The sequence below is a fragment of the Teleopsis dalmanni genome, chromosome 1 (assembly GCF_002237135.1).
Source record: "Teleopsis dalmanni isolate 2A chromosome 1, ASM223713v2, whole genome shotgun sequence".
NCBI classification, from domain to species: Eukaryota; Metazoa; Arthropoda; class Insecta; order Diptera; family Diopsidae; genus Teleopsis; species Teleopsis dalmanni.
In genome coordinates, this window is record NC_051846.1 from 163,703,888 (window position 1) to 163,731,880 (window position 27,993).

The 27,993-nt window shown below is 29.7% G+C and overlaps 5 protein-coding genes across 9 annotated transcripts; 3 read left to right on the forward strand and 2 right to left on the reverse strand.

Moving 5' to 3' along the window:
* The first annotated feature begins 1,010 nt into the window (after positions 1-1,010).
* On the forward strand, positions 1,011-2,763 carry LOC119666622 (glycine-rich cell wall structural protein-like). Its single transcript, XM_038075903.1, has 2 exons — positions 1,011-1,016; positions 1,084-2,763. The coding sequence occupies exons 1-2, from the start codon at positions 1,011-1,013 to the stop codon at positions 2,692-2,694; spliced, it is 1,617 nt and encodes a 538-aa protein (XP_037931831.1). The 3' UTR covers positions 2,695-2,763.
* Positions 2,764-5,106: 2,343 nt separating this feature from the next.
* Positions 5,107-9,679, reverse strand: LOC119669805 (ATP synthase subunit delta, mitochondrial). The gene is made up of 4 exons (XM_038079830.1): positions 9,556-9,679; positions 9,146-9,350; positions 5,408-5,619; positions 5,107-5,343 (listed from the first exon to the last, which is right to left on the reverse strand). Exons 2-4 carry the CDS (start codon positions 9,342-9,344, stop codon positions 5,281-5,283), a joined length of 474 nt encoding a protein of 157 aa, XP_037935758.1. The 5' UTR covers positions 9,345-9,350; positions 9,556-9,679; the 3' UTR covers positions 5,107-5,280.
* A 262-nt stretch (positions 9,680-9,941) lies between these two features.
* On the forward strand, positions 9,942-18,829 carry LOC119669804. Of its 2 annotated transcripts, XM_038079828.1 has the most exons (6): positions 9,942-10,557; positions 10,699-10,734; positions 15,059-16,243; positions 16,320-16,503; positions 18,350-18,511; positions 18,616-18,829. In XM_038079828.1, exons 1-6 carry the CDS (start codon positions 10,447-10,449, stop codon positions 18,768-18,770), a joined length of 1,833 nt encoding a protein of 610 aa, XP_037935756.1. In that variant the 5' UTR covers positions 9,942-10,446; the 3' UTR covers positions 18,771-18,829. The 2 variants fall into 2 exon arrangements, with proteins under 2 accessions (XP_037935756.1, XP_037935757.1); XM_038079829.1 differs by lacking the exons at positions 9,942-10,557; positions 10,699-10,734 and adding an exon at positions 13,546-13,705.
* A 137-nt stretch (positions 18,830-18,966) lies between these two features.
* On the reverse strand, positions 18,967-23,156 carry LOC119669808 (protein quiver). 2 transcript variants are annotated; one of them, XM_038079835.1, is made up of 4 exons: positions 23,008-23,156; positions 22,304-22,477; positions 19,438-19,551; positions 18,967-19,371 (listed from the first exon to the last, which is right to left on the reverse strand). In XM_038079835.1, the coding sequence occupies exons 1-4, from the start codon at positions 23,072-23,074 to the stop codon at positions 19,268-19,270; spliced, it is 459 nt and encodes a 152-aa protein (XP_037935763.1). In that variant the 5' UTR covers positions 23,075-23,156; the 3' UTR covers positions 18,967-19,267. The 2 variants fall into 2 exon arrangements, with proteins under 2 accessions (XP_037935763.1, XP_037935764.1); XM_038079836.1 differs by lacking the exon at positions 23,008-23,156 and adding an exon at positions 22,763-22,855.
* On the forward strand, positions 22,845-27,959 carry LOC119669806. Of its 3 annotated transcripts, none has more exons than XM_038079833.1 (5): positions 22,845-22,865; positions 24,060-24,225; positions 24,282-25,160; positions 25,236-25,618; positions 27,653-27,959. In XM_038079833.1, the coding sequence occupies exons 2-5, from the start codon at positions 24,069-24,071 to the stop codon at positions 27,902-27,904; spliced, it is 1,671 nt and encodes a 556-aa protein (XP_037935761.1). In that variant the 5' UTR covers positions 22,845-22,865; positions 24,060-24,068; the 3' UTR covers positions 27,905-27,959. The 3 variants fall into 3 exon arrangements, with proteins under 3 accessions (XP_037935761.1, XP_037935760.1, XP_037935759.1); XM_038079832.1 differs by lacking the exon at positions 22,845-22,865 and adding an exon at positions 23,629-23,762; XM_038079831.1 differs by lacking the exon at positions 22,845-22,865 and adding an exon at positions 23,818-23,854.
* The last annotated feature ends 34 nt before the right edge of the window (positions 27,960-27,993 follow it).

The window sequence follows — 27,993 nt, forward strand, 5'->3', positions numbered from 1 at the left end:
AATGGAATACTTGTTTCAGTGGATCACCCAAGTGATCGCAGACGTTTTTGAGTAAAAGTGCTCGTATGTTATCAAGCAAAGAAGAAGAAAAAGGTAGTTATAAAGTTATATAATAAACTAATTTAGCATAAGTATTTGCAGAGAATTCTTAGAATGCAATCTATTCGAATGGGTGATAAATAGTTCATAAAGGTGTTTTAGAATAATTTACTCCTTTTAGTCCCCTAAAATAGTTTTTCAAAGCTTGCAGAAAGTTTAAGATAAATAAACTATACAGGAGGTGTCTTGAAGAGAAAAAGAGGATTTTGAATACTGAAAATAAAAAAATGCTGTTTCTATAGATAACAGATTTTTACTAATTAACTTTCTGTTAAGAATAAAGTTTTGACTATATAGAATCTTAAGTGTTTGAGCATCCTAATTAAGCTAACCCGAAAAACGTAAATCAACAAACTGTATACCTATGCTCCTAACTAATAAAAAATGATCTCAAGCTTTGTCTGTAAGATATGCGTAAAATATGATATTTAAATGAAATAAAAAACCACACAATGAGCCGAACTAATTAACATATTTATAACGCATTTTTGAAATACGCGCGTAGGTTACAAGCTTTATTAGGAAACTGGGTGTGAAGAAATATGTGATGTACATGTGTTAAACTCAAATATCTTTGTATATTTGATGTAACTAACTTATAAGATCAGCAACTACAATAATAACACAATATTTTAGCTAATGCAGTTTAAATATATGCAAATGCTGAAAATGCAATAAACAAAGTTTTAAGTTTTCATGCGAACGCCTTTGATAACGCAAAGAATGCGTGAAAAGTATGCAACGCAAACGAGTTTCGGATTGATAGAGTTTTGCATTTATTGGCTTATCGAATTTGTTGCATTTCAATTAAATGAATTCCGTATAAAAGCTTGTGTCCAAAATTGAGTTGATATCATTTGACTTTTGGACATTTTCCCTTCAACTTCGACCCTAAGCAGTAGAGGTGAAAAATGAAGGTAAGCAATCATGGATGGTGGACTTATGGATTGGTTATAGTAATTAATTGAATTAATTTATTTTCAGTTGTTCGTATGCTTGAGTGCCTTGTTGGCTGTAACAAATGCAGGATTTCTTGGTTTAGTGGGAGGTGGTGGACGTTCTGGAGGACTTGGTGGTGGATTAATTGGCGGTGGTGGAGGTGGTGGCCACGGTGGTGGTCACGGTGGTGGTTATGGAGGCGGACATGGTGGCGGTTACGGTGGTGGCCATGGTGGCGGTCACGGTGGCGGACATGGCGGAGGTCCAGTTCAAGTTGTCAAAGTAATTCATCAACAAGGAGATGGAGGTATTGGGGGAGGAATTGGGGGAGGAATTGGCGGAGGAATTGGCGGAGGAATTGGCGGAGGTCATGGCGGTCTAGGAGGTGGTGGCGGTGGTGGTGGTGGTGGCGCACAAATTTACAAAGTTCACGTATCTAGCGTTGGAGGCGGCCACGGTGGTGGACATGGTGGTGGACATGGTGGTGGTATTGGCGGTGGTATTGGCGGTGGTATTGGCGGTGGTGTTGGAGGTGGTCATGGCGGCGGTGGTGGCGGTGGTGTTAATGTTATTAAAGTAATACACCAAGAAGAAGGTGGTCATGGTGGTATTGGAGGCGGCATTGGAGGTGGTATTGGCGGTGGTATTGGAGGAGGTCATGGTGATATTGGAGGTGGTGCTGGTGGCGGTGCCGTCAATGTTATTAAAGTTATACATCAACAAGAAGGTGGACATGGTGGAATCGGAGGCGGTATTGGCGGTGGTCACGGTGGTGGCATTGGCGGTGGAATTGGTGGTGGAATTGGCGGAGGAGTTGGCGGCGGTGCTGTTAATGTTATTAAAGTAGTACATCAACATGAAGGTGGTCATGGCGGTATTGGAGGTGGTATTGGCGGTGGTGTTGGTGGTGGTCATGGTGGTGGCATTGGCGGCGGTGCTGTTAATGTTATTAAAGTAGTACATCAAGAAGAAGGTGGTCATGGTGATATTGGTGGAGGTATTGGCGGCGGTTTTGACGGCGGTATTGGCGGCGGTATTGGCGGCGGTATTGGTGGCGGTATTGGTGGCGGAGCTCCACAAGTTATAAATGTCATTCATGAACATGCTGCAAGTGGTTCTGCTCATGGTGGAGCTGCACATGGTGGTGCTGCTGTTGCTGCACCACAAGTCATCAATGTTGTACATCACCAAGCTTCAGCTGGTGCTTCTGCTTCTGCTCATGGCAGTAGCCATGGTTCCATCGGTCATGTTGCCCCTGCTCCTCAAGTTATTAAAGTCATACATGAACATGGAGCTTCATCTGGGCATGTAAGTCAAGGTCATAGTCACGGAAGTCATGGTGGTCATGTAAGTCATGGTGGTCACGGTGGCCACGCTGCTGTTGGTTTGCCAGCACCACAAGTAAGCGCTCCAGCTAAGGTTATTCGTGTTATACATGAACACACAACTTCATCCGCATCATCTTCTGCAGTTGCTGCTCCCGCATATGCTTCAATTCCAGCACCTGCACCTGCCCCTGCCCCTGCACCAGCACCTGTATATCATGCTGAACTTTCACCACAAATTGCTGGACCATCATCTCAGTATTTACCACCAGAACCAGCACCAGCAGCTCATTTGCCTGCTCAAACATATGGTCCATCACAACAGTGGTAAACAATATCCTCTATTAAATAATGAGACTGCCTAAACTAGTTAAACTGATAAACTAGTAAAAATGTACAAACCCACAACCTGCATACATGTTATTTCTAAGTCATTAATATCTATTTCTATTTCATGCGAAATGAACTCTATTTTACTTTTTTACACAATAAAAATGAAACTTAGTTTCTATAAAATTTTTTAAATTAAAACTTGCTTTTTTATAATAAAACATTATATAGCATATCACGTCTATCACAAAATATTTACTAAGGAGCTGATAATTCTCTTCTAATATGTTAAGTTAACAGTATTAGGTACTTTTTTTGTAAATAATTGTTTTCTTTATTGAAACTTTTGTAAACTGTTTGTTCATAACATGTATTCCTGATACCTCTCATTTTCAATAATTTGAAAAAAGTATATAATATGCTGAACAGTTTAATATTGGTGTTGTTTAACCAAATAATCAAACCCACTAGTTTTTATATAACAGATTAAGAAATGTGAAATCTCTATATTTTTGTTCACTAAATCTAAGATTGTATGACGCTGCAAAAATCCCGTAGCAGTCTTATGTCTTATGTTGAGCCTTTTCCGAGTTAGTGCATCTGGACACTTTTAATCTATGATGGCTAGGGAGTTTCTGCAGAGTCCTACCCATCTCACTGACTAATTTGAGTATTCCTCATAAACTTCGTTATTATTCAATGATGGATCTAAGATCTGCGTACCGCGCTGTGTGGTTAGTGATTACTCTGAGATTAGACAGTGCTAAGTAGGACAGCCTGCATATAGCTTCATTGTTCTGTCCCTTATGTATTTTTTGACCGGAAGAAAATCTTTTTAGCTTATAAAAATAAAGTAAAGTGAATGCCTTTAACACCTAAAATCGGTAGCAGTACTTAGATATAGAGAATTTAAATGTAATTAAGAAGTGTTAGATCTATATCAGATTCCTCGGATAATCCAAAGAGAAACGTCTAAATAACAATGAAAATGTTGATGTGAAAACATCTAAACTCAAAGTAATTATTGGCTACCTACTAGACATGTTTTCCCGAATTAGAATATTTTTTTAAAGTTAGTGTCAACGGAGTCTGAAGACTGCATACTTTCTGAAACTAAAAGTAAAGCATATACTCATCTTTTTTAATATGTTGCAATTATCAGCGAACAGGTCTAAAACATTCATTTAGATTTCATTTAACCGAAGCAGATATAAGCATCTCAATTAAAAGGACTAATAGCTTTAAACTTGTATATTTAGATTTGCGTGAATCAGATTTCTTGGGTGCACTGATTTGAAAACGCATTTTATAACACTAGGCTATTTTGAGCAACTTTTCTCAAAATATCTTATATGCGGATAAGGTTCACCTACAACTCTTAAGATAACTACTTCATAAATTCTCTAAGTACAATATTATTGTACTATTCTCTAAGTAATGAGATGGTTATTGCCAACAATTGATAATTAAATAACTCATTTATATAAAGAGGTTTTCGAACAGAAGTGAAACAACAACAAAAATTTATTTTTTTAAATTATTTTAATTAATTGAATTTTTGGCTGACCATACAGCTGTTTCGAGTATTGCCAAATACCCTTCATCAGTGGTCTTGGAAATAATTCTTATATTTAATTATTCGTATATAATTATTTTTGAGACTGCAAGTACCAGGAATCGAACTCGGGTCCTGCCAAATATAACTCATTTATTCAATAAACGTTATATATGCAATTATATATTATTGGCATTTACCAATGCGTTGAAACTAAAATATAATAAATATTTTTTAAAGTCATATTAGTATTTTGAAGAATTATTGCTATAATTAATCTATTAAGAATTCTATTAAACTGTGTTAGCTTGTAGTTACTTTAAATGTTTTATTTTTTAATATTGTCAACCTTTTTATGGATAACTTACTTTATTAAATTTTTACAAAATAATTAATTTTAAGTCCAAACTAAATTTGATATCTTTAAAATTTAGTGTTTGTGTAATAAAAATATTTTTACATTTCAATACAACTAAAACAAAAGATATTTCTTTAAAAACTATAGGCACTTCAAAGCTTTCTCTCGTGTAGCAGAACAAGTTTTGATCGAATTCAAATCAAATTAGTAACATGTTTTTACATCCAACATTGAGTAGCTTAAACTTGACCTTAGTCTATGTCTATGTTCAATTCGTAAGTAAAAGATATAAATTTTATTATAAAACGTAACTTGAAATTATGACATCAAGAAAAATGCCGCACTGCATTTACATATTACAACTGTTGCAACCTATGTGTTCAACTTGATAAACAGCCTCAGATAATCGGAGACATTTTGGCGTCCGACACATGTACAAGTAGATGTATATGTGATGTGACATAATATGGAAAATGGTTTCGAATAAAAAACATACACAGTTTTGTATCTTAAATTAATTTTTCAAATTGTTTATTTTCTTTGTAATTGTTTTTGAATTCGGTAGTTGTAAACCAAATACAAGTAAATAATTTTTTTGTATTTTTCATATTTTCATATTCGAAATACAAATTTAATTAATAACACCGGAATTTGAAATTAAATATTTAATTGGTTTATTCGGCAGCTTTAACAAGAGCTTCAGCACACTCAACAGCAATGGCAGCTTCGGCTTTAGCCTATAAAAATAATATAATACTGCTTTTAGTATAAATGTATGATAGTATGACAATATTTATATACCTCATCAGTACTGGCGGAGTTCAATTGTGATTGGTATTTTGATAACAATTGTCTTGCTTCTGCGATATCAATATCTCCGATATTGTGTGCTTCTTCAGCTAAAACTTGCACTGAGGAGTCCTCATTAACAGTAATGGAACCACTTGAAACGAAGAACTTTTCGGCTTTTCCGTCTTTCTCGATGACTTGGACAACACCAGGTTTTAAGGTAGCTGTAAGATAAAACAAAATAATAGATATATTGAAATATTAAAGCATAATTGCAGTGTTTTTTTAAACAATTTAATCATATGAATTTTATGAAATATTTGAATTCAAGTTCCTATGAATTAAGATTAGTTACGACATAATAGCTTTTTTCTTGTGTTAAAAGAAACGATTCCAAATTTTGACAACCTAAAACTATTGTAGAAGTAATTGATCAATATGCATACATGTAGGTTAAAACTAATAATAAGTTGTAGAACCAAATTATGATATTAATGATAACTTAAAACAATTTAAAACCAACATCTTAAAACTTCAAGATAAAATAGGGATATTATAATTGAAGTTATATCTATAAATAAAGGTATATATTTCTATATTTATTGCTTTCTTCATGGTATATATAAACAATATACGAAATAACCACAACGGTGAATATTATTGACTGTAACACAAACAGATAAAAACCAAAAAGCCATTAAAAATAAGACATCAGACATAATATCGCAGAAGAATATAATTATAATAACAAAGGAATTATATTTTATAGCTAATATACCTAGACTGGACAGCAGAATGAATCTTATTAGCAGAGAAAAATAATACTGCATAAAACGTTTTATTACTAGAGAGGTTCTTCTAGACAAAACATAGCAATTCTTTATTATATTGAATATATGACCTATTATCTGATTAGAGCTCCCCTTCTAATGGTTTATTTTAGAGACGGTTGTTTTATGATATATGTATTCTTGTTGATTTTAACAAATTTTTCTTTAAGAATTATAAGGGCTCCGCTTTTTGCCAAGGTTGGACATCTTAATAATATTAATAACAGGTGAGGACTTCATAATTTTTAATTTTTCTGTTGGCAAAACATTCTGAGGCTGTGAAGTTCTACTATTAAATTGTTGGTAAACAATTCATTGAAATTGGCGCTAAGGAATACGATAAACCCTTTACAAGACATATAGATGAGGTATATCGCAATATAATGTCAGATAATGGTTCGTTTTAATTTTAAAATGTTAGATGTAAAAAATACGGATATGTCCATATATCACTAAAAACGTGAATGAAATTTTCAGAATAACACTGTTAAGGAACCAGAAATCAAACACAATACACTATAAAAAGAAATTTGATTTTTAGGTCCTTCTTGGACTGAATTTTCATCTAAGAATTACTGTTAAAATATATTATAATATGTGATGAAAAATGGATCATATACCATTATGATATATAAAACCATTCTAACAGATGAAATATGAAGCTCATAAACTATCGCAAAGTCAAGAACGAACTATGACATGGACTAGGATATTGGGTGTTTTGTGGGTCTGCAGTTGTAACATTTCCTATGAACTACTACAGCTTGATGGAATGATTTAATTAAAAAAGTGAGCTGTATTTCAATTTTTAAAATTGTTTTTCAATTAAAACGTCTTAAATTTTGATTTAAATCGCTGAGGTGATTTAATTAAAAAAGTGAGCTGTATTTCAATTTTTAAAATTGTTTTTCAATTAAAAAGTCTTTAATTTTGATTTAAATCGCTGAGGTCTTTTTATATATGCATTTCATAAAGGCTTTGTATTTCAGCAAAATTTTTCTAACACAAATATCCTACAAAAAATGACTTAATTTTTTATATAAGTTATTTTTAATATATTTTACATATATAAAATGTATATATAAATTTTTAAAGGCAAAGGTTCATTTCTATATACATATCACCAAAAGGAACTACCTGAATTCGACCTGTTACATATGAATTGAACTTGTTTTCAGTTTTAAATGGATTTTAATCATGATAAACTTCAAGGACGTGAAGTGCCCTCTTCTTTTGTCCCCTTTGTTTAAAATTTTGTTTTTCAGCTTAGATAAACATATGTTAAATTGTTGTTTATTTTGCGAAAATTAGGCAATTTAAAAATATTATTCGTGGTATTCGAATTTTCGAACATTTTTAAATGCAATAAATTAATTTTTTTTTAAATGTAAACATTTTATGTTGGTAGGGAAGATAATTTATAAGAAAATCAATTTAGAAAGGAGTACAGTCTTCCAGCTATAATAGGTATGGAGTACTATTGATGTAATATTAAATATAGTAAAAGTATTAAAATGGTATTAATATTATAGTAATAATATTAAAGAAATATTAACTATTAGACGTATTTTAATCGAATGTAGATATTTATAGTAAAGTATTTTATTATTTTAATATTAATTTATTCTTTTAGCCTTTATCAATATTTTTATTTTTGAAGCATTATTAAATTGTTGAACAGAATTTAATCAAAGTTTCTTAAAACATACTTAGATATACGTTTATCGGATCTCTTTGCTAGTCGTTTAAACTAATAGACAGTACCTTGAGATCCTGGTTCTAGATGAATCTAAAAGATTATTGGAAGAACAATATATATATATGTATATAAGTAAAATATTTTACTTGATTTTAGATAAAAAATTGATATTGATTTTGAAATTATTCTTAAATATATTTTGGAATATGATAGTTGTACAATAAAACAATCGATCCAAGTAGATTCTAATTTTTCTAATGTCTTTTTTAGCCTAGTCTAATAATCAATTTATTGGGTTATAGACAATTAGATTAAGACTTATTTAACTACAATGTGATAATTTATACAAAGAATAACATATTTTATCATTAAGATATAATATTGAGAACCAATATCATTCATGGAAAATATTAGAACATATTTTGACGAATATTCGTTCTAAGTTCGTTTGTAATTAAAAGTGTAGTTTTTTAAACAAAAAAAAATCTAAACGTGTAAAAGTTCAGAAAAAAATAATAAGTCAATAGCAAAAATAAGCAAACGTTAAACAAATAAAGTAGTAAAATTCATAGTTGTTGGATCAAAAACTAATCAAAAGTTAAAGATTGGATTTAAATAAAATAAAGTAAAATTATAATTATATTATTAAATTAAGAATATACATCAAATATCGACCAAAATTAAAAAAAATTAGTCTTTAATGATAAATACTTAATACTTATTATATATGTTAAACATTATTCATGTCACGTATACCAAAAATATGTCATATATTGTGAATAATTAGCTCTACCAATTTGAGTTCCAGTAACGGATATATATAATCTTATGTAAATATCAAGGACAAAGTGTTGTGCATCCTTTTCATCAGGGACAGAATAGCTCGCTTGTTTAAGTTACAACAGCAGCAACTTTGAGTACTAACTCAGGATATCTATTTTGGGTATGTGTATATTAAATGAATTATAATATGAATACAATATATATTTGTTTTTAGATATATATATATATGGACGTTTGAGTATTTCTGACATTAAGTGATGTTTGCTTAGATTCAACTACAATTATTATATTTAATGCAATGTTAACCAATCCTTAAAATCTCAATTATCGCTTATTTTATTCATTTTTTGAGCAGTATTTACTTTGTCATTGTGTTATATTGTTTTAAAATATAATTTTAGTAATTGTAATTTAGTCTTTATACAAATAGATATTTACCTAGGGTTGGTACGTGCTTAGCAAGAATACCAAAGCTACCACTGAAAGAGGGGACATCTATTTGACGTACTTCAGCATCAGCATAAAATGTTTTGTTTGCTGCAGCGAATGTAAGTTTCATTTCATCGGAATAACCACGAGTTTGAACCATACGAACACCGCGGGTAGCTAAGATACGCGCATTCTTCACAAATGACATCTTGTACTACAAAAACAAAAAAATAATAATTGGGTACTTTGTTTTACATAAAAAATAACATCTAATTTTACTCAATATTTTCAATTTTTACAACAAAATTATATAACTTTGTAGGTTAGACTATATGTGCAGGTACTTAGGTAACGAGTTAAACTATGTACGACGCGCTACAATTTCTCCATGAAAATTTTACTAATTCTTATAATTTTACCTGTTATTAAAATAACGCTCAAAATTCAAAGAAAATATAATTGATTTGAGCACAACCCGCACTAGATCTCGATGTCCACCAAAAAACCGAAATGTTAGTGGCAGGCAGAAATTAATTTATGAGTTAAAATGTCAGTTTGACATAAATGTTATTTGCATGTGTGTGTGAACATATGTATTAGTTAATGCTGCCAGTATTAAATACTCCATAGCAGAAGTCTATTTAAATTAGACGTAAATTTATTTGAATGAACCAGATCCTTTTTGACTTCCGCATGGAACAGTTCGTCCTATTATTAAGTGAAATTTAAATATAATATTAATTTAAAAAATTAAAGTCTTCTAATTTGTTTAAAATAATAATAAGTGCCGTTTAAAATACGTACAAAAAAGTTTAAATATTTAACGCGATGTGGCGTTACGAACGTTTTTGGTGAAATGCTGCTTTTGAACAATAAATATTAAAAATATTTAATTCCATATAAACATTATTGATATAAATTTGCTGTGAATAACTAATACATGACAGTTGTGTGTTATAAAAAAAATTGTATTAAATAAAACTGTAAAGTGTGAAATTTGTTTGAAATTTTTAACGGGCATTTTTCCCTCCAACGCCGACAGAATTCGCTCTATCAACTGTCAAAAGTAGTCAGAAGTACTGCGTCAAGTTCATTTAGTTGGTACGGTTTTTCATGTAGTATCGGCATGCCAATTTTAAACTAATTAAGTAATACGGATATTTAATATAAAATTTAAAGAATTAAAATATAAGTTGAAGTTTTCTATTAACTACGTTTGCCGTAATAAATTTAAATATAAGTGTGTTAAAAATCATTGTTGGAGTTGGAAAATTGATAACGCACAAGGAAATTGAATTGGATATTACAAGATGCAGAGATTTGAACATTATTTGGAAAAATATTTCAATTTTCCATTGGATATAAAGAATGACTTGGTCTATTCCCAGCGTGCATTAAAATCACATTTGAGAGTTCTACAAGTAAGTTCAACATGTCCATACATACATTTTAATATACATATGTATGCTTTGTTTTCACCTAAGAATTTTGTGGAATAAATTCCATTTAATCTTAAATTTTATACTTTCAAACTAACAAAATATTATTTTAATTTGTTTCAGATGGTTATTGATGTTTTTGAGAAGCAGCCAGATGCCGTAAGTAAAAAACTAGTTTTTTCACTAAACAATATAATTTTGTAATATTTTAATAATTCATTTGCTTAGAAATGGGAATTTAAACAAAATAGAAATTGAATTAGGGAATAGTAATGGCATTTGTACCTAAAACAATTTTACGATAATTGCTTTTGTGGTGTTTCTTCCTTACATCAGTGTGCAACTTCCACAAATATATAATTTGTTCTAAGACTTAATAGCTTACAATTTATATAATAAATTAATGTAATTTATTTAATATAATTGCATCATTCAGTGGTCATTACATTGTCTCTGCCCTGGTTCAGCAAAAAATTTCAATGTCACGTCACCTACCCAAAAATCTCATTGGCAAATAAATGCTCAAAATTACCAAAAACACTTTCACTTAATTTACCAAAATCATTGAAAATTTTCATAAATCATATTGATAAGCCATTCTTACTTTTTAGTTTTACATTAACACCTGACTCATGATTTAATAAATATATTTTATTAATTTTTTATGGAATTTTTGTGCCTGGTGCTCGAATCTTGTGACTTTTGTATTTGTTTGTGTGTATGTGCGTGCATGTGCACATAAATGCTTTGTGCTCCAGTCAAGTAATGACTTTTTTATAATTTATTGTAAAAATTGATTTGATATATGAATAGCTATTATTAAATTATGTTTTTATTTAAAATTTAAAACATGCAAATGTTTTGTGTCTTAATTTTTGTCTTAATATTATTTACTGAAGTTCTTTGTCCCTGTTGCCCATTGTGTCTAGCTTTCATAAATCATTCTTACTCATATCTACTTTTGCTTGTGAGGTTAAGTTGGCTGATTAAACCACATTTACCTAAATAAAAAAGATGATATTAGCAAATTTGGAATATTTGGACATCAATTGTATTATTTTCTATTAGTATCTGTTGAATTTTAATTGTATTCTCTGAGCATGTGAAGTAATTGACACAATGAATATCTGACAAGTCAAAGGTTATTACATGTTATGTATGACGTATAATATTAACTCCGACAAATTTTTTTTTTTAAAAAATTATTTTTATAGAATTAACAATTAAATAGTAATTTTAGTAAGAAATGATAAAAATGATTTGAAGTGATATAAGTCGTTGATAATGGATTAAAAAATTAGCGCTTTAGTATCTAAAATTAACTGAGTTCTTAAAAAAAGTGTGTTGAAGCTGTGGCATAACATATATGTCATAAGTTTAAATTATGTTTCATTTATATATACATATATAAGTATTTATATATATACACACATAATTATTATATGAAGTTTAATTTTAACATCAATGCACAGATATATTTTATATTTTATATTTAATATATTTTAAATATATTTTATTATATGTAAGGTGTTAGTATTATCTAGTTAGTATTATCTATAACGTAAATATATTTTATTATATCCATGTATACATGTATGAAAGTCAATTTGAAAGTGCTGAGTGGTTATTTTCTTGAAACCCTGTGAAATGGTACAAATAATTAATTCTTAAAATTAGTTAATCAGTAATGTATAACAAGGCGAATTGGTGTAGTATTGTTTGTTTGTCTAGATATCAGGTATATACCTGATATTTATTTCCAATACAAAATATATTTCCAAACAAAACTACCATAAGTATTTGTTTTTAGATATATATATGGACGAATCATATGGAAGAAATGGTACAAATCATTATTTCTTAAAATTAGTTTATCAGTAATGTATAACAAGGCGAATTGGTGTAGTGTTGTTTGTCTGTCTGGATATTAGGTATATACAAGTCATTTCTAAACAAAGTACCATAAGTATTTGTTTTTAGATATATACATATATGGACGAAATGATACAAATTATTATTTCTTAAAATTAGTTAATCAATGTTAATCAAAGTTAATCAATGTTAATTAATGTATAACAAGGCGAATTGGTGTAGTTTGTCTGTTTGGATATAAGGTCAAGTAATTTCCAAACAAAAGTACCATAAGTATTTGTTTTTAGATATATATATGGACGAATCATATGGAAGAAATGGTACAAATCATTATTTCTTAAAATTAGTTAATCATTAATATATAACAAGGCGAATTGGTGTAGTGTTGTTTGTTTGTCTGGATATAAGATATACACAAGTCATTTCCAAACAAAAGTACCATAAGTACTGAAGGATATTTCTCGTTCCAAAAAACGAAAAAAAAAATCGTAATAGTTCTCTCTTGCGACCTCATTGTCAATATTTAGCTTAATACAAAGTGTTTAAGAAAAGTCAACACAAAAAGTCTTCAGCTAATAATTTTATACATAAATATATATACAATATATAATACAATTTAACACTTCAATTCGAAGTTAATTTTTTGGGAAATTTTCAATAATTTTTTATACATAAAGATATGCAAATATCCTCTAATTTGATACCTAATACAGTCAAATTTCATTTTTTGGGAAATTTTCAATACAATCTTATAAATTGTATTATAATCTTATAAACATAAGTATAGGATACCTAATACAATTAAAGGATACCTAATTAATTTCAAGTTAATTTTTGGGAAATTTTCAATAATTTTTTATACATAGAAATATGTAAATATCCTCTCATTTGATACATTCAGACTTTATTTCTTAGGAAATTTTCAGACTTTATTTCTTAGGAAATTTTCAATAACTTTTTATATATGTAAATATTCTCTTATGCATTCAAAGTTATTTTTATGGGATTCACAAAATTTTTCAATTATTGACATTTAAGTTTATTTTTCATGTGTCATGTAAGTTTTTTGACAAAAAGTTTTATTTGTATTAGAAATTTCTATTTCTGTTATACATCGTTTTCGTGTAGATGTCGGTTAAATCAAGAATTTACTACTTTCTCCAACAAAAATGCTTAAAATTATTTATACGGACTAAAGAACTTGCGTTGTTTTTGTTGAAGAAACTCAAACCAAAGAACAAATAGGATTAAAATATTAGTAAGATAAGTTAATATAAATATTAAGAATTTTTGGTCTTATGATTTTTTTTGGGTACTTTTTTCTATAAAAAGGTAAATTTTGTCGAGAATTTTGGGAGTGTAGCCATTTGGTGCCTATTGTAAACATTACGTTATATGCCCAACTCAAGATATCGTGGCTTAGTAGTTAATTTTTTACACTAATTACACTAACAAAAGCTATACATATCATCTAACACCAACTGGTATATCCAATCAGTATTAAAAGGAATAGTAGATATTTATGCACATATATATTTTATAAATATTTGAAACTTCGTACATTTGAGTTTCGATTTGTCTTTGACATCATTTATTTAGTTTTATTTGTCACGTTTTTGGTGCTGTTAAGTAGCACTTATAGGACTTTAAAGTATTTAATGTATGTTTTCCACTACTTCTGATAAACATGCCTCTGTTTTTGAATAAATATGATTTTTCAATTTTTATATATATATAAATTAATATATCGCATTTATAGAGGTTCATTTACACCCGTAATTTCAAAATCTGGACCTGTATGCTGGGTTGTATTAATTATCTTGTTTAATAGAATTTGAAACGGAACTTCAACGTTTATCTTAATATATTTAATAGAAATTTGTACAATTATTATTATTCTATCGAGAGATAGGGTAGTTGGCTATAATAGTAGGTTTTACTGCTTGTAGGTGGCTTGTTTAATTGTGGTGAAGGCAGATCTTACTTTTCTGTCTAAATGGCGCGTAAGTTATATACTATATACCTGTAAAGATTTTAAAGAGATTTAAAATTTATACTTGTACTTATACTTTATACTATACATACAGAAATCTACCATAGCTTTGTGCACCAAATAAGGGTAACCTTGTATTATTTTGGTGTGATACATATTAATATATTTTGGAGTTGCCATCACTTTTTATTTTTAGACTGTTTCAGTTATTATTTGACATATTTTGATTTCCAGTTCAGGTATTTTATTACTATGAAATGAACTATATAAACTATATAAAACTATATAATACTTTGTCTATAGAGATAATCAACTTTTTGTATATGATTATTGTGTGTATACATGCATTATATCGTATTCTCAGAGTTCAGTTAATTTTATTAATTTTATCAATCAAATAATACCAATCAATTAACTTTTATAAAAAGGTCTAAGACTTTTTAAAGTTTTGCATTTATTTTATTAATTAGTTCAGATTTCAATATATATTATATTTTACGTATTGTTTTATTTTCCCAGTAGAACATAGGTGCTTAAATAAAATATAAAAACAAATTCAAAAAAAAAAAAATAAATAATAATTAGAAAATAATTAATATTTTTGTTTTTTTTTTTTAGAATCCAATACAAAAGAAGCGCATCCTAGAAGAAGTCGAAGCAGAGATCTACGCAATAAATGCAGAACAAGCCTGTTTGGTAATACGCTTAAGACGTCTAGTGGATAATTTTGTGAAGACAATGTCCAATGCTGGTGTTCCGCCTAACTATCCATCAGCATACGATATGATTTCGCGAGAGGTGAATTCATTAGTTGAAGATCAATCAATACTTGTATTCCCGAAATATGTAGCGCTACGTAACAGTGAAGAAGAACTAATTAACAAGTATTTTGAGGTGCGACAAGATAACGAGTGCTTTGAAGTACTTGATTCTGATGAAGAAGCTTCATTGCAAGCACAACAAATAAAAAATGACAGCACAGTTGCTGAAGTTGATTTAACTGTCGAGTATCCTAATCAAGAACAAAATGGTAAACAATTATCTTTGCTTAAACCTTTGGGTCAACGTGTGGTGAACAATGGTAATGAACAATCGACTGATTCATTACCTAAACAAGAGAAATATTCTCGCAATACATCGCCTTTGTCTTCTATCAGTGATGAAAAATCAAGCGTCGAATCATTGTCAAATGGAAGCAGTGAAAATAATTCGAAAGACAATATCGTGGCCAAAGTACCAGTGACGAATATACGCATGAGTCGCATGAATTTACGCCAAGCACTTAAAAAAGCACGTACAGAAAATTTAGCTGCATTACAACGCACACCAAAAGATGCGCCAAGTACATCGGCGGCGGCACTAGCAGCAGCAGCACCACCACCACCAGCAGCACCAGCACCTGCACCTGCACCAGTCGCGGTGAAACAAGGAACTAAAAAATCCACAAGTGCTTCTAATACTAATTCGTCCACAACAGTACATTCTGCCACAAACACAAAAAAAAGTGAGTCTAGAAAATCTACACGTGGCGCTGCAACTGCGTCTACTAAAGCCACTGATATACAAACATCATCCGATGATTCCAATTTAGAACGTGAGCGAACTCCACCGAAATCTTCATTGTTCGATGAGCCAAAACAAACAGAAACAATGCCTGAAGACGTCGGACAGGAATCATTTTTAAAAATTTTTGGTTTGTTTACATTTGAATACAGGGCCCAAATGCAACAGCGTCGTTCCAAACGTAAACGCCGTTGTGTTCACAATAATGAACGTTCCGATTTCCTTTACGGACGTTTTGAGGTTAGGCGTTAATATTCCAATATAATTTTCACAATCACATTTTTTTAAATTAAAATTAAATTATATATTTGTATAGGTTAATAATTCTGCATCATCTGTTGAGGAGAAAAAGAAACGCCAACCTTCATGGCTATCGCCTCAGCCAAAAAAACGCACTAAGCGTCGCAGTGCAGATAAACAAGATGATATAAATAGTTCCCGTTCCAATTCGAGTTCGCCAAATGATAAACGTGCCTGCAATGAGTGTCTTAAAGGAGGAGGTAAATGATTCTTTAATTAATGAAATAATTATAAATTTGTAATTTTGGTCAGACCAATTTTGTTTCGAATGTTTAAATAAAAACAAACATACAAATAATAATTATTAGATAATTAGAATATTTACAGAAGCACTTCAGTTTGCCCTTAATTATTTAAAAATTAAACTGAACCACATAAAATTTGTAATTCGTCTCTATTATTCACAATAATTCTGTAAAAATATTTAAATTAAATAACTGAAGTTGCAATAAATATATTATTTAAAAAAAATATATACCTATATCTCATTTAAGATTTTGCGATAAAAATTGGTTTATACAATATTCACTCTATTCGAAGAGCATTTTAGAGACATTGCTCTTTAAGTTAGTTTTATAACGCACGTTGCTCCATCATGTCCATCATCCACACACGTTTTATTCAGATAGACAAGATAGACAAAATTAAGAAAAAAAATAATAATAAATACTATATGCCATATCAGCGATGCATATCTTCCTCGAACCGCTTCTGTTCTGTCTATTAATCAGGATAGATGTTCAGCTTGATGTCGGAGTTTTTGTAAATTTATAGTGTAGTATACTATAGATTAATAATGGTTAATAATAAGTATATAGTATACTGTAGTGTAGGAATGATTACAAATCGAAACCATCAGTTAGGATGAAGTGTGCTAAAATAGTAATATTGAGAAATGGGAGCAAAAATTGGATATAGATGAGCGCTCTTGAACGACACTTTTAACAAGAATTTTACCACTTGTTGTTGTGGTAAACCCGCTAGGACCTGTAAACAGATAACATGAAAGAATATACAAGATGATTAAATGCGTGGAGAAGTAGTATACTTTGTTGTATACTTTGAGGATCTACAAAAAAGAATTACAAACACATGGGTTAGGATTTATTAGGGTAGAAAGACAGAGTGTTGTTAAGCGTAGACTGCGTATGTGGATAGAATTGAATTGAAAGTAGCCCGGGTAGAGTGGGTAGGCCATTTGAATTGGTCGGAACTAAAGATCAATAGGGCACAAATGTGTGTATGGGACATGAAAACAGGGAGTAGAGCTATAGTTAGGGTGTAGTTAAGAACTGAAATTCATATGCATCAAGTAACTATTTAGCTATACATAGATCTCAACTGGGCTGGAGCAGTTGTTGCTGCATATAGAAGGCATGTTTCTTTCCTAAAAATATTAAGCAGAGGCTTAATAAGCTCGATAATATTCTGTCATTATCGAGCTTATGAATTCTAACCTGTTTTTGAAAGACCCGTCGTTCAGTGGCATTAAAAGAATTTCTAGAATTCTTCCCTAATAGAATTATTCTATTCTTCTCTAATATGTCAAAAGTGGTTTATGTTGAGTTTAACGAGCTTAATTCAATTAATTATTTAAGGGATTTGACAAGACCCTATTGTTCAGTAGAACTAAGCCGTATATTAGTATCCGTAATATTATTCTCTTATAATAGGTAATAATAAAGCTGACTTAGATAGACGCATATATATCTGAGGTCAATTATTGCTTTATATGATGAAGTGATAAACACTAATCCAGTCAAGGCATAGAGAAGGGTTATGAAGAAACCTCGCAGTTAATAGAGTGTACAAGTACTCAAGTGCACTGACTCAACTAACCTCAACATAATAATATATAATACCTATAGAAATATATATAATATACATAGAAATATATATAATATATATAGAATCATATATTTAGTATTATAATTATTTTCATTCCATATTATTTATTTAAACGCCATTTAATAATGGCGTTAGATAATAATATACATTATTTGCAAGTAAGATAATACTAATTACTTATTTTTATAAATATTTTAGGTTGTCTAGATCAATGTGCCGAATGTCAATTATATTATCATGATTCCTGCCATCACGAAGACGATATTGAAAAAATTTTACCTGATAAAGATAGTTACGAAATAGATAATATCAAACGTTGCCCTCGATGCAAACGTGCTATGAGTGAAGAACTCGAAAAAGGTAATAAGTAATTATCAATCTATTAATTTATTTAAATAAGCGTTTTTGAATATAAAGCACATGAGTTGCAAACTTTAAACAATTTAAAACTTCTTTGAAAATAGGGGTTGAGTTTGTTAATTTAAGGCAGAAGTTTCAATTAAAAGCCGAACAGGAGCTTAACCGTCGTTATAGTCTAGAAAAGGTGTCAACCGAATTTAAGTCACAAATGCGTGAATTGTTTAATATCGTTAATGTTGTTAGAACCCACAAAATTTGAAAGGAAAATTCAGCATGAAAAAGAAACTAAAAAACTATGTATAATATTTACAAAAAAAACAACAAAAAAAATTTTTTTTAAAACATATATTAATTATATTAAATAATTAATTTATTTATTTAATATATATACTATAATAATCGGTTTTTAAGAGATATTGATATGTTTATATATTTCTTTGCATTTTGAATTGCTTTTGAATTATATACTTTAAGTATGTACGTACGTATTTTTTCTTGAATTATTTAATTTTCTTCAATGCTTTTACGTTAATTACATACATACGTTTATTGATTGCCACTTTAATTTATAATTAGTAGTTAGTAATAATTAAGCCTATTAACAGTACATTTCATGATTTGCTACATAAAAACATAAATTTACTATAGAAATTATATATAAAAAAATTGACTGTGAGATATTATAATTTTTATAATAATTATTTAGTTGAACACACACAGTATCTAACGCTTTGTAAATAATGAATCTAAGAAAAATTAAAAATTAAAATTAAATATTGTCTGAATTACAACCAATACGATGCTTATATTTATAATATTTTTCGTATTCTGTAAATTGTTACTGGAATTACAAAGATCACCTAAAAATAATAATTAAAATAAATCATGATGAAATAAAATTAATTGTTTTTTTTTTTAATTTTTACCTTGACAAAAGCACATATAGACTTTTTTATAATTGTAAATTGTATTCGCGCAACGATCTTGGTTATCGTTTGGTCCACGTTGTACACACATTCGTTGTATAGCTTGGTCGTAATCTTAAATGAAATAAAAATAGAATTAATTATGAGTCAATTAATTATTTTTATTGTGCAGCCACAGACAATAGCCATGAGTAGGAGCTAGTTATATGACAACTAAAACAAATCCCTTGCAAATGCCCAGGCCTAATAAGATTAAGACATTACACACGCAATGGCAATCTACTAAGTAATGACTCTTAAGGTAAGGTTAGGTTAAGTTAAGATGGCTGTCTGTTAACCACTCATAGACCTATTAATCTCTAGAGATAACAGTTACGAATTAAATGTCTATGTAGATTTTTGTGGTAGAGACTTTTATGCATTTAAGTTATGCAGGAAGACAGACAGAAACATCAAGCATTTTTTGTAACGTAGTTGTTTTAAAACTAAAAATCTAATACCGCGTTTGTGGTCATAAAACTGTGGCTATGCGTTATCTGACCGGATGTGTGGTTATGACTGTCACTAAATGGCAGTAGACTATGACCAGCTTATGGCTGGTTACATAAGATGACCGAACAGTTTGGCTTATGAACATATTTGGAATATCTAAAAAACCTGTGAATAAAATAGTTAAACACAAGATTAGAAGGATAAAAGGATATTTTAGAAGGATATTTTTACTCATTGTGAATTAACAATAATTATTATAAATATTGTTTATAAAACAAAGCTAGATAAGGTAAGCCCAGCAAAGCCCAACCCTATAAATTATGTCAACCTGATTGTGGAATAAGTTGAGGTCACTGATAGAAAAATGGTTTATAACCCAAAAAATTCGGTTACCTGGAGTGTCATTCTAGTAACCCCAAGTTGGTTCGTCTTTACAACTATAGTCGGGCGCCCCTCATAGGTTTTATAGAACTAAGGTTGTTGGCAATGTAGCTGAGGTACTGAAGCGAAAATCCTGATAACCGCCGGATAAAGAACAGAACTGAAGTTATTGACAGATTATCTGATAGGTCGTAAGGTTATCATCTTAACAGGATAGCGCTATCAAAAAGAAAATATCGATTTTGTCTAGCGACGGATAAGACTATTAATTACATTTAGGTCCGTCTTTGATTTGGTCTTCGAGAAGATTACTGTGTCGAATGTCCCTAATGTTCGAATGTTCTGTCTAATTTTTAGATTTCTTTAACAACTGACATTTTGACCTGTATTGGAATAGCAGACTGTTATACTGTTTAATTAGCGACAGGTTCCAGTACTCCATTGGTTACCAGTATTCTATATATAAGGAAGAAAAAAAGTGCTTAATATCTTTTGCACTAGACAAGATCAACGTTACAGTATATCGAATACTAACACCGCGTTATCGAATCTCAGAATGGTTACAGGCTCCTCGGAGAGGTATGCAGATCTGAGGTCAATTATTGCTTAGTCTGATGAAGTGATAAACAATAATATATTCAAGGTGTAGGGAGGGGTTTTGAAGAAACCTCGAGTTAAAAAAGAGTATAAGTGCTTAAGTGCACTAGCTCAAAACAGCTTCAACATAATATATACGCTTTTAATTGTATTGATTTCAAAATTAAAACAAATTAAGAAAAAAATAATAAATACTATATGCCGAAATAAAGCAGAACAAACACAAATACTGTGATAATCTACCAGTTAATTCAAACCATTTATTGGTACCTATGACAATAGGAGATACCAGATTTGTATGAAAGTATCAAACTTGGAAAAACTTAGAACATCATACCTAAGAATCTTAACAAGACGTTGTAAACTAAAATACCACCTTGCGAGTATGGTCATATATACAGATCAAACTGTAGATTCTGCGAAGAGAATAAGGAGTTAGGTACACATGTGCTTTTAGAATGCCCTGCGCTAATGCACACACAGAATATATGGGTATGTATATCCTTATGATAGAAGTAATAAAACTCTGTTATTAGGTTGTAGAGGTTAGAAAGTCCCTAGGGTTTAGAGTAAATCTCTAAGAAGGGAAGATGGTCGCTTCGCCACATCTACTCTTAATAATAAATAAATAAATATGCAGATTTAGCTTGCTTCTTCAGATATTGAGGTTCAAAGTAGTAAATGTTTTACATTGATTGTTCTATAATAAACTACACACGCCATCTAGTGCAAACTAATATATGTAATTTTTACTGTGTTGTGAAAACAAAGGGTGAAAGCATACAGTTACGTAAGACAACGTCTATTTACAGTTGGCGAAATTGCCTTTAGGTATAATAGAATAGAAAAGCCGCCTATAATAACTGTTTATAAAAATAATGGCGTTTTGAGTTATAAAAGGGTTGTGGTTGAAAAAGTAAAACCAAACAAGAAGTGTTTGTTTTTACTTTTCGACTTGATTTTAACTGAATACAAATCTTATATATAAACTGGGTTTTGAGAATATACGTTCATATCTTTTGATTATGCATGTGGAAAACAAGACGGAAACATAGATGATGTGTTACTTAAGAATTTAATTACAATATAATTAATAAGCTCACAGTAGCAATAAGGGTCTTCATAATAACTTTTGAGAACATTCGCCGGTGTCTTTTGGATGTGTTCTGAAAAATAAACTAACTATAAGATTCTACATCTGAAGAGAAAGGATTGTGATAATTTTGTTGGTATTGAATACGCACTTTAAGAAAAAGTGCTAAAGATTTTTTAATTCCAATTCTATTATTTTATATATTTTATTTATTTATTAAGTCCAGTTGAGTATAATTTATTTGTAAAAATTTTAAAATTATAATATTTGTACTTCTTTTTATTATTAAAAAGATAGACTTACCGTCCACTGCATAGGTACCACCGCCTTCAATTACTTTCCCACACCAACCTGATGCACAGGGTATTGCTGATAGTCCCGGCTCATTCTCTACGTCGGTTGCATTAAATGAAAATGGATCCTTGCAACTTCCCAACTCACCTCGCGATCGACATTGATAGCAACGCCGCAGTAAACCTTAAAATGAAAGATATGAAATTTTTAAATATTTTATTCATTAGGTTTGTAATTATCGATGATTTATGATATATTAAAATTAAGAAAAAAGTGGATCTTAAGAAAAATTTTTTATCTTTCTCTTCTTTTTTTTTTTCATTGACTATTAGCTAATCACAGTCACTCTATGCTTGTATTTAACAAATAAACAAATTAATTTTTTAATGGTAAAATTTTTAAAGGTTAATATTTAAATAAATTTTACATTAAATAACATTTTAGAGGCTTGAGTCATTAAAGAAAGACCTTGAAATTGCACATTCTCCATAACTGGCATTTTATATTCTTTAATTGATATTTAATTGCTGATTTAGAAATTAAAAGTTGGACCAAAGTACGTTATTTAAAGGTAAATGCAAACATAAAAAATATTAAGTTTTTTAATGACAATAAACTCTCACGTATTATGTTTTAATCAATTAATGTTGAAAGAAAGTATCCATATTGTCACAAAACAAAAGACTTAAGGCAGATACAGTTTTTAAATTTACCCTGCGAAATATTGACACAACCCAACAGTGTTATTATCACAGCAACAAGTAAAAATATTTTTTTCATATTTATTTAATATATAATATTTACTATTTTTAACAAAAAACCTTATAAACAAAATAAAAAACTATAACTTATTTTGTGCAGAACGAATTCATTTCTCGAATAATGCAATAACAAATATGTGGACAGCAGCAAATACTTTATTTACCGTAAATGTATGCTCTCTTCGTGATTACGCTCTCACAGAAAAAGCAACAGCGCCACACTGCTGTGAAAATTTTAAGCACTTTTAGTTGACTTATAGATGGCGCTTTACGTTGTTCAAAAAATTATATTAAAACTGATTTGTTGAATATTAATTAATAAATCTTAAATAAATATAGAAATATATACTTAAACATCATTTAAAATTTTTTCTGCAAATAGAAAAGTTATACTTTAGTCGTTCATATAAATTATTAATATTGTATATGGCGTTTGTAGAATAATAATTTGTAATAATTATTATTATAATTATAATAATAATGTAGTCTGTAGTGCTCTTTCACGTTTTAGTTTCTTAATTTTTTGAAATAATACAATATTAAAATAAATTTTTTTTGATACGCGTTTATTTGAATTGGCAATACTGCAAGATTTATGACAGCACGCAAATTGACATTTATTATTGTTGTTGTTACTCCGTAATCGGCAGCGGCTGCCATTGCATTCAAATTGGTGCTACGTAGAAAACACAGTTTCTTTGCAAACGGTATTAAATATATTTAATAAATATTGTATACATCACAGAACATTTTTCTAATAATATTTTAAAGTATTTTACTAAAAAATACACTGAAATTGGTATGTATAATTTATAATATTGGCAAGACGCCACTATGCATTTGTGTTAGCAACAGGTTTTGTCCAAACAAAGTTGCGTCAAGTTACACATTTTCAAAATATTTTTTGATTTAAAGTGTCAAATAATACAAATAAAAATCGTCAAAGCTTGTTAATATTTTTTATTATTCAAATACAAATACTTTTAAACTTAATATTCTTTTAGTAAACAAAAATGTTTCGCAAATGTTTTGCCAGTGATGATCAATACGATGAGAGTTTCAATGATAGTTTCGAGACTCTGGAAAAGATGTGCGACAAAACAGCATCTGATCCAGATAGCACACTGCACAAATATTTATATGGTGATCTAAAAGACGGGGAAGTGCAAGGTAAAGTAATATATAAAATATATTTCAATATTTTGTATAATCCTTTATCAATTTAGATGGTATGAATAAACCTGATGAACGTAACTTGGTTTCGAATTTGCAGAAAATGCATATTGATCAAACAAAAGAATTTAAGAATATATCTTGCGGTGATATGACACAACTAGATGATATTGAGCCTCCAACACGTTTGTGGGAAAATACCTTTTTAGATTTAGTAGAACCAGAAATATCACCAGTCAAAATGGTCGGTTTAATGCGTCCGTCCACTATCATGGAAGAGAATAATGAGTCCGAAGTGTCACGCATAAGTTATCACACAGCTAAAAAAGATTCCAGCAGTGAAATAACCACTAGTTCCTATAGTACAGCATACGATTATTGCAATCTTTTTAAGTATGACTTGCCAGATAAAGCAAAACAAGCTTTTGTCGGAGCAGATGTTGGAGATACTCATTCAAACAATAGTGATTTGATATGTTTATCACCAGATAATAAAAATGAAAATATGTTAAAAATAACATCGGGCAGTAAAAATGCAGATATTTCAAAATTGTGCTTTGATGTGGATGACAAAAATATTACCCACATTGATTTGGAATGTGATGATTCCATAATTGATTTAGTTTCGGATGAGGACAATACATATGATCAGGATGAAATAGAAGAAATGATTAAATCTACTATGTCTTTGAATGCTATCAAACAAGAAACTGAGTCCAGTCGACAATCTAAAAATGAAATTGATGTTAGTAAACAGTCATTGAATTTTGACGACACAATGGAAGAGGTTGATTATCTAATTAATAAGTACATGGCTCAAACAAATGCTAAAATTGCTAACAATGCAATTAAAATGAAAGAAGCAGAAGCAGAAGCAGCAAAAGTTACTGAAACAATTGATTTAGTCCATGAAGAAAAAACTCCAGGAAAAGGTTTGTTTGATTTTTCTTTATTTTTTATTTATTTCTTTATACTATTTTTTTGTTTCTTAATATTCAATTTTCTAGTATTTGAAGAACCTTTAGGAACAACTAAACGTTTATATGAACGCGGTGAGAATAAGGAGAATCGTTATGCTTTCAACATGAATATGCCTAAACTTGATTTATTTCAAAATATAAAAACACCAGTAAAGAAAACTAACAATGAATTCAATAATGTTGTCAGTCCAATTAGAGCGTACATTCACAAAACTTCAACCACACCACTCATGACCAGATTTAAGCCTATTAGCACAACATCAAACATCAATGATTCGCCTGTTTTCAAGAAATTGGATTTCATGTCACATAATGTTGGTAAAATGTCGACCTACGATGAGAGAGATCTAATACCAAATGTACCAACAAAATTACCGAAAAAGGCATATATATCTTCCGAATGTAAAAATGTAAGTTTTTAGATATTCAAAAATATTAGCAATAAGTTTTGTGGTATATGAAACGTAAAAAATAACAGTTTATATTAAAATGACTTTGCTTGTTGCGTAGAGGCGAGGCATTAGGCTACTGTAGCTTTCTTAATATATGAAATACAATATTACTAACCCTTCATATAGGGTTAGTAATATTGTATATGTATTACTTATATATATTACTTATAATATCAAATATTATTTATAATATCAAATATTACATATTATATATCAAATATCACACAGTATATAAAACATTATTTCCTCTTTCCATATTTTTATAAAAGATGACGAGATTTTTTATTTAAACATTTTATACTTGTAAATCAGATTTCAAATCTTTGTCCTTCATCCGTCTCCTTTCAAAGCTGTCATCCTGCAAAACTAGGAACTTCGCCCACTTTATAGAATTGTTAGGTTGATTCATATCTACTCAATGGGGGAGTCGTGCCTTTCCGCGTTGCTTGTACGCTGAACTCTAGTCGGCGTATATACAAACGTTAATCCTATGGTACTACAATGAGCCATCATTTGAGCTTAAGTGGTCTTGTACCTAACAAGGCTACTTCTTCAAGCTAACACATAATTTTAATAGGGGTTCTCTCAAAATAGTTTCTAATATTTAATGAGCCTTTAAATCTTTATATTTTAGAACTTAAGATTTGTACCAAGTCTTGATAGGTGTTCAACATATAAAATATTTGAACGATTTAGGTAGATGATAGCATACCAAACGAGTAGAATTTCGATATTATTGTTCCGTCTCAAGGATCTGTACCAACTACTAGACATATATTCCATCTTTAGCTCCGTCCCATTGAAGTGGCTAGGTTTCTCCGTTTTGACACAGGTTGAATTTAATCTAAATTCCGCCCACCTCCAATACATTCTTACTCCTAAACAATTCGCTCCTCCCTTACTATCATCATTTATGCACATCGATTTATACGTATATATTTGTAATTAGTTTTATGTTATATGCTCAATAGATCTCCGTGGGTTAGCACAACAACAATAATAAAAAGACACATGCGTTATTATTGTAGTCTTTAATTTGCTCTTTCGACAATTTACCATACCTAAAATACAAGAAAAGTGTTCCGAATACTATATGGGCATTCACAATCTTTTTTTCGATTTCAACTAAATTCAAAATGGCTAACATGAGTATTTTGAAAAAAAAGTAAAATTCCAATGCAGACTAACGTTGACAAGGATCTGTTATGGTAGAATGATAATTATATGCTTTTGATATAATCTGTAGTAGCGTGAATAGACCTACAGAATATTATTATGCTATAAGACAAATGCTTTACTTGTGATGGGGTGTGTGTATTGGAAGAATAGTGTAGGGGATTATGGGAGAATAGTGAATGAAACAGATGTGAATGTGTGGGAGAATATGTGAAACAGATTGGACCTTTATTATCCTGTTATATATTAAATTTCGCAGTAGTGTGATTATGTGTAGAGCAGGTGTTTACTATAGTTATATACTGAAACGTGTTCAGCTCCTTGCGATTTGCTTGATATTTATATTGTTGGATATGGAAATGTGAACTTTTCTTTATTTTGGATTTGTTATTAATTTGTAAGCTGGCGTAGAAAAATGTATTATCTTTGATATTTATTTACCTTAATCTGATACTGCCTAGAATTATTTTACTGCTTAGTAATCGTGGTTTATTTTCTGTTAATATCACATTTATTTATTTTTTTTTAAACAGAATTTACTTTTAATATGCTTATTATTTTGATATCTTCCATTGCTTTAATAAAAACTAATAATTTATTTTGTCAATATTTTAACTAAAAATAATGTAACGCCATTGTTTTAAAATTTGTTTTTTAAAAATTAATTAATAAAAAAAAATATATTTCATACTTAGTACCACAAATTTAAATAAAAATTTAAACACTCAAGATCTTTATTTAAAAATAATTTAATTAAAATATATACTATGTCATACTTAGTACCACAAATTTAAATAAACGTTTAAATTCTCTCAGTTTTTTGATGAGCGACAACCAGTCAAAATACCCGGTGGACCAAAGATCCATAAATTCTTAGATTCCGCTACGTTACCAGCTGTTGTTCGGCATGAGGGTAAAACTAAAATTCCACCTGGTTTGTTGGATGCATTTCCAAAAGATGCAAAGAAGGAAGTTCCACATCAAAATGATTCTACTTTAGTCGGTCTGGAGGTTCAAGAAGGTGAAATGTCCGTTTACACAATTAAAGATGCTCAACAATTTAAATAATTAATTTTTATTATTTCAATAACATTTTCAAATTCCTTATTTTAATTTTAATTCGCTGAAATTCAAAATTTTTTAATATTTTATTTTTT

What these genes read in the sequence shown, in the direction of transcription:
- LOC119669808 (XM_038079835.1), bottom strand. Translation starts at nt 23,074, where the DNA reads ATGAAAAAAATATTTTTACTTGTTGCTGTGATAATAACACTGTTGGGT. An exon ending in TTGTGTCAATATTTCGCAGG is followed by an intron (nt 22,478 to 23,007) that starts GTAAATTTAAAA and finishes TTTCATTTTAAG; the next exon opens with GTTTACTGCGGCGTTGCTAT. An exon ending in CTATATGTGCTTTTGTCAAG is followed by an intron (nt 19,372 to 19,437) that starts GTAAAAATTAAA and finishes TATTATTTTTAG; the next exon opens with GTGATCTTTGTAATTCCAGT.
- LOC119669805 (XM_038079830.1), bottom strand. Translation starts at nt 9,344, where the DNA reads ATGTCATTTGTGAAGAATGCGCGTATCTTAGCTACCCGCGGTGTTCGT. An exon ending in TAAGCACGTACCAACCCTAG is followed by an intron (nt 5,620 to 9,145) that starts GTAAATATCTAT and finishes TTTATCTTACAG; the next exon opens with CTACCTTAAAACCTGGTGTT. An exon ending in ACTCCGCCAGTACTGATGAG is followed by an intron (nt 5,344 to 5,407) that starts GTATATAAATAT and finishes TTATTTTTATAG; the next exon opens with GCTAAAGCCGAAGCTGCCAT.
- LOC119669806 (XM_038079833.1), top strand. Translation starts at nt 24,069, where the DNA reads ATGTTTCGCAAATGTTTTGCCAGTGATGATCAATACGATGAGAGTTTC. An exon ending in AAAAGACGGGGAAGTGCAAG is followed by an intron (nt 24,226 to 24,281) that starts GTAAAGTAATAT and finishes TTATCAATTTAG; the next exon opens with ATGGTATGAATAAACCTGAT. An exon ending in AGAAAAAACTCCAGGAAAAG is followed by an intron (nt 25,161 to 25,235) that starts GTTTGTTTGATT and finishes TCAATTTTCTAG; the next exon opens with TATTTGAAGAACCTTTAGGA.
- LOC119669804 (XM_038079828.1), top strand. Translation starts at nt 10,447, where the DNA reads ATGCAGAGATTTGAACATTATTTGGAAAAATATTTCAATTTTCCATTG. An exon ending in CACATTTGAGAGTTCTACAA is followed by an intron (nt 10,558 to 10,698) that starts GTAAGTTCAACA and finishes AATTTGTTTCAG; the next exon opens with ATGGTTATTGATGTTTTTGA. An exon ending in TTGAGAAGCAGCCAGATGCC is followed by an intron (nt 10,735 to 15,058) that starts GTAAGTAAAAAA and finishes TTTTTTTTTTAG; the next exon opens with AATCCAATACAAAAGAAGCG.